At 40.5% G+C, this 8198-nt stretch overlaps 1 protein-coding gene across 1 annotated transcript; it reads left to right on the plus strand.

Annotated features, from left to right (window-relative positions):
- Positions 1-1517: 1517 nt before the first annotated feature.
- ormdl3 (ORMDL sphingolipid biosynthesis regulator 3) lies at positions 1518-7847 on the plus strand. The gene is made up of 4 exons (XM_026178086.1): positions 1518-1913; positions 2467-2671; positions 3279-3430; positions 5577-7847. The coding sequence occupies exons 2-4, from the start codon at positions 2498-2500 to the stop codon at positions 5710-5712; spliced, it is 462 nt and encodes a 153-aa protein (XP_026033871.1). The 5' UTR covers positions 1518-1913; positions 2467-2497; the 3' UTR covers positions 5713-7847.
- Positions 7848-8198: the final 351 nt, after the last annotated feature.

Genomic DNA, 8198 nt, shown 5'->3' on the forward strand with positions numbered 1-8198 from the left:
TGTTACAGTGCTCCATTATAAACCACCATAAACTAACATTAACAAGACAGACAATACGCTAACTAAGAATAGTGAAAATACAAGTCAGAAAAAAAAAGAATACGTAAGAAAAAAGAGCTAAACTAAGAGAAAAAGCAGGAGCGACTGTAACAGGCTGCACGCTGGTTGGCGCATGCGCACTATAAAAAAACAGCCCTTCAGCAGCTTCTCCAACTTAGGGCTGTGGGCGGCTAGAGCCTGCTGACATCAGAATCAGAATCAGAATACTTTATTAATCCCGAGGGGGAAAGTATGGTGACCAGGTCCCTGCAATATTTTTTGTCCTTTGTCACGACATCCTGTAACTGTGACAGTGTGTAACATTTTGATTTAGTCTAGTTTTCAAAGGCACTGCTATCCAGTGGTTATGAACAAAGACCATCATCATGAATCATGTGCATGTTATCGTCACACTCTCTTGCTGCCTTGGCTACAGTATGCCAAACAGGGGAAAACAAACAGGGGAAGTCACCAAGTCTAAAGCGTTGCATATTTCAGTGGAATATGATGGAAAATACCTTAAAGACAAGCAAATGCAGCAACAATAAAGACTATGAAGCTACTTATAACAGGATGACACTGGTGGAATTTTTTGCCTTTGTTATTGTAATTTTGATATTTCACATGGTGGTGAATAGCGACATGAAGCGAAACAGTGCATGTCAGTCTCACAAAGCTCCTGGGGCTAAAAACAAGAAGTGAAATGCAAATCTCAAAGCTAGCTGGCTCCTTTTAGCTTATTCACAAGGGGATGCCACTGCACGACACATCAAATATGGTGCCAGATTGACAGATTTTTACTGCAGATGACCTTCCCGCCTCAACCCCTAGGGGATTTTTATCTTGTCACTGGCTCAAACTAGGCATACTACCTTGTTAGGGGAATGTGGAAACAACTAAATTATGGAGCCAATGGCCAATCTAAGGTTGTGTTGCAACTGAAAGCCAATGATTATTACCAGACAGAACATTAACTTAACTTTTTACATTTATTGATAGAAGGTGTGTTAGAAGATGATGAAACAAATATTTTATGTTTATTGAATTTGCCTAAATTTACTCAGGGAACTTGGAAAATAGCATTTGACTAAAATGCCATATTATTTGTCCCTAATGTGCTAAATTCCAGGTCAATTCAGCACGAACGTAAAGGTGCTGCTATAAATGGATTTAGTATCATATACTTAACTGTAAGGCAATTATTTTATTAATAATACAATAATAAAATTATTTTACATATATTTTTTAGTTTTTTGTGATCGGAACCACAACGTTTTTATTTATTTATTTATTTAGATAGTTATTTTTGTTTGTTTAAAAATAAAAATATAAGCAATTTAATTGCATAAACCATATCTCCTCGTTTTAAAAATCAGGATTCCTGTTATTAAACGTAGCTTATAAGTGTCAATCACTTTTCCCTGAGCTCCTCCTCTGCCCTGACGTCAGGGAGACGTAGCTACGTGTTTTCAGCGCACTCCGCTGTGATTGGCCAGATCAGCTCACGTGACGCGAACATGACTTATCACAGAAAATTGCGAGGAGCAAAAAAACTCCGCCGAAACGTGTGCCGAGAGAGAGCGACGATGACGTAACACCGTGGACCGTGCTGTGTTGTCACCAGCTGTTGGCTAAAAGAAGACGAAAGAAAAGTGGACGCGTCTCGATGGATTGCGTGTTCACGAGTGGACCGTAGGGCTTAGAGACACGTTCGGAACTGAAGGAGGGGAACCGGGCGACTAATGGAAGCCCCGCAGACTCATCAGCCGCGCAGGGATAGTATTAGTTACATAACTGAAGCCATCGATAACGGAAAAACTGTGATAACGGAGTAGTGCCCGTAAAGGTCGGAGTTGAAGCCATTTTTCTCTGCAGTAAGCACAATGATTTCATTAATTAACCCAACGCATTTGAACTTTTCTTGTTTTTTGCTGTTTTTGCTTCCATGCTTCACTTCAAGATCTTTTTAAGGATCAATTGTCTCCAGTGATGTTTCCAGACAACTTGCAAAAGAGCATGCTGGAATGATCAGCGCTTGCGACATTGTTTACTCTAGTCAATCAGTTGCTACTGAACCAGTAGACACCAGCTTTATTCACGCACAAGGCTACTTCTTAAAATGTGTAAATCTCATTTGATCATATTTTAATGTTTTCTTTATTTATACCACGGCAAAGGCATCTGATTGGCTTGCAGATGTCAGGTTAAAGCCATCATATAACCTACTGTTGCTTTATTGCAATACATAGTAATACATAGAAGTAATTCTTTTCCTTTATGCAGTTTCATTTAAGGGCAACCAAGCTACATGATTCATTTTCTTTTAGTTGAGTTCACTACAGGTGTCTGTATAACCCTTTAAATATGACTGCTTACCATTAGAGGTTGTAGATGGTCAGAAGGTAACATCTTTGGTTTTTGTTTCAGGAGACAGTTACACAGTCTTACCGCCGCCATCATGAACGTGGGAACAGCACACAGTGAGGTTAACCCCAACACCCGAGTGATGAACAGCCGGGGTATGTGGCTGTCTTACATCCTGGGCATCGGCCTCCTTCATATCATCCTGCTGAGCATCCCCTTTGCCAGTGTGCCCGTGGTCTGGACCCTCACCAACCTCATCCATAATCTGGTTAGTGGTGTAGTGGTGTCCCTCAAAGGACCAGCACTGCCACAGTTTGCCTTAACCTTTATTGACTAGGTCAAGTCAGGTCAAATCAAGTCGAGGGCACGTGCAGCACAGTAAAGAGGTTTAGGATGTGGTGAATGGGAGTAAGTTGAGAGCTGAGTCAGAGACACAACTGCTTGCTGCTTCACTGCTCTTAGACATGCCTTTGGTTAATGAGGTGATTCTTTAACAAGCTTCTTGTTTTTTGTTGTTGTTTTTTCATAGTTCCTTTTTTTTTTCTTTCCAACTTGGACAGGCCCACATTTCTTGAGAAGAGCGCAACCACACCGTGATCCTGTTACACAAGTGAATTTGCTAGTTGAGGCATGGGCTGTTTCATCATGCAGCTTAAAAGTGTTCCTACTATTGAGAACACATCTGACTTTTACTTATGAGCTTTACAGTAGATTTAGATTTATTTTAAAAGAAGAAGAAGAGGAAGACCTTAGTAAGTTAACTTCCTGGAAGATTTTGTACTTAACGAAGTTTATTCTTGTATTCACATATCAATAATCCACTAGTGTGGCAATCATGTGTGGCAACAGTGTTCTGTTTTCCCCCTTCTCTGTAGTGCATGTACCTGCTTCTTCATACAGTCAAAGGGACACCTTTCGAGACCCCTGATCAAGGCAAAGCTCGCCTCCTTACACACTGGGAGCAGATGGACTACGGTGTGCAGTTTACGGCTTCACGGAAGTTCCTCACCATCACACCTATTGTCCTGTAAGTTGCATTCCTCTGCTTTTCTGTTTAATGCGGCTTTTTGAGGACCGCAGAAAACCATAGAGGACAATATAATGGGACAATACCTTAAGCAAGTATGTTAGGTCTAAGGAGAGTGTAGACAGGAAATGACAACCAGAGTAGGTCATCAGTTCTCTGACAAGGACACGTCTCACTACCGTGTCATCCATCAGCACTTTTGTGTGTGACAGGCCTAAAGCAAAAGCAGCTCTCTTTGAATGAACCTGTGTGTTTGTGGCTTAATCATAATGCCAGTACCTTTTATTCAGAGTGAACTTGCACACACTTATACCTCAGTGGAAAAATATATGCTGCATTATAAAATTCAGCGCTTATTTTCCTTTGGTGTGAGTGTGGATTGATTAGCATACACGCTGCTCCCTTATTAGCCAAGCCTGCAAATTGAGAAGGGGCACAGTGGTTGCAGAAGTGCCGCTTGCTGCTTTCTTGGCCTTTTTCTGTCCTTATTAACCACCACAGTTCAGTTTACAGGAAGCACTCTGCTTCCCCAGGGTTTATTTGCCAGCTCAGCACGAACATTGTAGCGATAGCGCTTTTGCAGGTGTGGACTTTGTTTTTGCACTTATTTAAAGGGGCTCTTTGTCATTTTGTTTTGCAACCACTGCCAGCAGGAAGAAGTGAGCGGTCAGTCTTTAGACTCCAGATGTAATGGCTACACATCTGCTGAAATCTTCTGGGAGTGTTTTTGTACATGTCCTTACCTGTTCCGCTGAGAGCAGGAAATGCAATTCATCATTCTCACTTAACAAAAATCCCTTACTGCCACACCTAAAAGTGCGACTCATATTAAATCAGCATAGTTTTATTTATTCCACCATCTCACCAGGATTAACACAACTCTGCAAACATACAGCCAGCACACAAGCCGAGTTTATATACATGGATGTGGTATGTATGTGGTTCTTTTGTTTTTTTCAGGGGGCCATAATAAAAATGATAAATAATCAATAAAACAAGTGTAGGACCACATGATGAAGAACTGTGAAATCAGATGCACACATTGCTGAATTCTGGTAAACTCTATAAGCCGCCGTTTGTTTTTACTTCTCATATTTTACTTTGGTTTCCTCTGAGGTTACAATAAAAAACTAGCTTACATCTTCCTCATATGCCCCACTACTTTTACTTTTTATGATGTCGCAGGCTGGGTTGAATTGTGGCCGAAGGTTCAATTCTACAAATAATTTTTCAGATTGTTGTAAGTTGAAAAATTTCTGTGATAAACGGAAGCTTTATAGATATGTTGATTAGGTGTCATCACTGAATGTAGAAATATTGAATAGGTAATAGAATATTTACTATTTATGAACAAATATATTGTGTTATACATGAAATCTAGCCTTAGATCTTTAGACCATTCTAACCACCCCAAATGCAAATGAAAAAACCGTTTATTGATAACGAGACAGAGCTTGACCAGAGACTGCAGTGTGTGGAAGGCCTCTTGAGGCCTCTTGAGGATGGGCAGTGGCTCCTGAGCCAGTTAAGTCCCCTGAAACCTCTGAGAGAGGATGACAGACAGAGGAAGAGGGGAGGGAGAGCAAGGAGAACAACTGCTGTGTGGGACAAGTGGGCATCTGTAGATAAGCCTCAAAAGGGAATGTTTATGTGGTCCTGCTCGCGAACTTCAGATAAATCATCTCATATTCATAAACCACTTTAAGTGTTTTATCTGCTTCTCATCCTCGTCAAAATTGGAATCATCAGTTAGCCTAACATGCATGCTGGGATTAAATTAGATGGACTTTTTAGCTTGTTGGTGCTTGGAAGCCTAATGTAGATTTAGGCTTACAGATTCTCATATCAACTCATTTGCTCATTACCAGTGTTGTAATTCTGTTGTTTGGCACATTAAAATGGTCTCACAGGACAACTGCTGGCACAGCTTTTGGGAGTTAGGAAACATCTGGGTGTGATTGGCAGAATAAAACTAAGTGAAAGGTTTTTTTATACATAGAGTGACATTTTATAAAGACATTGTGGTTTTCTTCAGGCTTTTAACAGACTGCCTTGCTTTCACACCAGCAGAGAGAAATCTAGACATAAGCTTTATGTCCTTTGCTCATTGTAATCTTCTCCTTTTTTGTGCCTATTCTTGATTCAGGTATATATTAACCAGCTTCTACACCAAATACGATCGGGCCCATTTTGTTGTCAACACTGTCTCCTTGCTCACGGTACTCATTCCCAAGCTGCCCCAGCTGCACGGTGTGAGGATCTTTGGGATTAATAAGTACTGACACAGCAGAAGAGGACACCTCCTTCCTGTGTCCCTGTGGACTGCTGAGAGCACACAGAGTATCAAGCTTCTGATTTGGCTGCAGAAACATTGGGATCTGTGGTCGTTTGGCGCCTCACTCTGCAGAGCAGCACTCTAAATAAAGCCTATTGAGCATACTGCCATGGTACCAAACCCCAGGACGGAGACACAAAACACTAGAGAGCACAAAGGGAAAGTGTTCAGTTGTGATTATTTGTGGAAAATCTTCTTTGAGCCTCGTGATTTTTCCAGAGACATTTTAAAAGGATTTCTCAAAGTACTGTGTACATTTCTGTAGACGTTCTCAAATGTGACAAGTGCCGGGGGAACAGGACAATGTAGTTGTACAAATGTGGTGTGCCATTTTACACTACTGGCACACTGAGGCAGTAATCAAAGTTATTTTGTATGTAATGATACGCTGCTGTATTTATTCAGCTTCACTCTCGCGTGTAGCTTCGTCTTCCTTGAGGTTTCTGAGCTTAGAGGAGAGCAACAATAGTTTAATGAAATGGTAGGGGACCTGTGAAGTGCAGCGGAAGCGAGACACAAGAAACCACGAGATTTTATATTTAGCCCTCGCTGTTCTGCTCAGGGCCAAGATTGGGAAGTTAAGCAGCCTTTATTTTTATCTGACCATTTCCTTATTTGGACACCTCTTGTCCTGGTTTGTGCGCTGCAAACCTCCAGTCTGTGTGCAAAAGCACTCGACTGATCTGACTTATCCAAAGGTCCTGCAGTCTGGCTCTGGAGATGGGCAAAATATGTTCACACATGTTTGTTCCTGCTCTGTAAAAGTACTCAGGATCTGGTATGTTGAGCATGAGTCAGCTGTGTCTGCAGCTCAGACCAGTCAGCAGATTGCATACTGAGTTCTATGTTTATTAGGTACGCTTTGTGCAGTCTGATGCACTGTAGCACGGATGCTTTCATTTACCTAAGAATTAAAAATCCTCCAGAATGATGAAAACAATGCAACAATAAAGCACTCAGGACAAAGATAGAAAAATAAACCCTTGCAAAGCGGGATTAATCACTTTGTCTGCCAGCTGTAGCTGCCATTTTTCTTTAATGCTTTCTTCATAAAGCATCCTGATCTGGATCTAGGCCAGATATTTGGTACAAAAAGGACTTTTCAAAGGTTTGAAAAATGAATTTAGGATGTGGTGTGCTTCATTTCTCTTGCATTACATTGGGTGGAGTTGCAGGTGAGGATTGTTAGCAGGTTCCATAACATAAATTTTACTGACTTTTTTATGGCTGTGCTTTATTCTCCAGTGTAAGATTTTGATTAGGTAGAAGTAAACTTGTTAATATGGGATAGAAATGTCCAAATCACCCTCTGGAATGTATTTCAAAATTCTCCTCAGAGAGCTGGTATTCGTTTACGTTAAGCCTAGTTTTGATCCTGAATTCGGGGAAAAAATAGCCAAGCAGTAGTCAAACAGTGGCCTAGGGCTTACATTCAATATCACCTTAGGTAGTTTTTAATGGAGGATGCTTCTGGCTACTTGAAGTCTAGTTTTCACTCTTGATTTTTCTTTGTGTTGCTCTTCTGTAACTACCTGTCTCATGAACTGCTTTAGATTACACTTTTTTATCATGTTTTTAGCTTACTCCGTCTCCCGTTTGATTGTTTTCTGAAATTAGCTGGTGCTGGAAACGAGGCTAATGAGAACAGTTTGTGGACTGAAAGAAAAAGGATAGAAAAAGGAGACACTAAAGAAAATAGCTGCATAAGATTTTTAAAGTAGGTACGATCTAGATCTTTTAAGAATATCAAGTACTTCCTCGTCATCTGATTGAAATCTCCACTTCTACTAGTCCTATGTGCTAAAAGAGGTCATTGCATTACAGTAAAAACACTGGTTGCAATTTTCGGAGAAATACAGTGAAAGTGCATCTTTTCAAATCCGCCATGTTTCTTCGTTTTCATTGCGTTTGTCAGTGAAAGGCCAAAGCAGGCCTCATCGTAAGCATTCAGGGTCTTTGAGTTACTGTGGGCTGTGTATCACGTGCACAACAGTGCTTTGATTCAGTTACACAAACAGTTGTCTTGACCTGATTTGTCTTTAAGAAGACACAATTCATATATGTTTGTCAAAATTATTGCCAGGTTTAATTTTTCCTGGAGCAAAAACCGCAGATGGCCAGAGCTGGAAAATGAATACAGACTATGGTTTGAAGAAGCATCATTTCATATTTGACCTCTGAAATTGATAAATGGTACTGATTAGTTGGGGACAGGCAGAGAGGGAATGAAACATGAGCTCAAACATGGATTTCGTTTAAAGGTGACTAAACTGTATAATAGTTCATCTTAATTCTCATTCGAGGTAAAATTATGTTTTACATTTCTTCTTTTGAACTCAATTTTACGATACCAGATGTTCAATCAGAGGGGAACGTCTATTCTGTGCTGGGATACGAGGATCCATTCAAATCTGTTATGAATTGAAAAAATAA

This window comes from Astatotilapia calliptera, chromosome 8 (genome assembly GCF_900246225.1).
Source record: "Astatotilapia calliptera chromosome 8, fAstCal1.2, whole genome shotgun sequence".
Lineage (NCBI taxonomy): Eukaryota > Metazoa > Chordata > Actinopteri > Cichliformes > Cichlidae > Astatotilapia > Astatotilapia calliptera.

Coding starts and splice junctions, on each gene's coding strand:
- ormdl3 (XM_026178086.1), top strand. CDS start 2,498: ATGAACGTGGGAACAGCACACAGTGAGGTTAACCCCAACACCCGAGTG. Junction 2,672..3,278: donor CCAACCTCATCCATAATCTG/GTTAGTGGTGTA, acceptor CCTTCTCTGTAG/TGCATGTACCTGCTTCTTCA. Junction 3,431..5,576: donor ACCATCACACCTATTGTCCT/GTAAGTTGCATT, acceptor TTCTTGATTCAG/GTATATATTAACCAGCTTCT.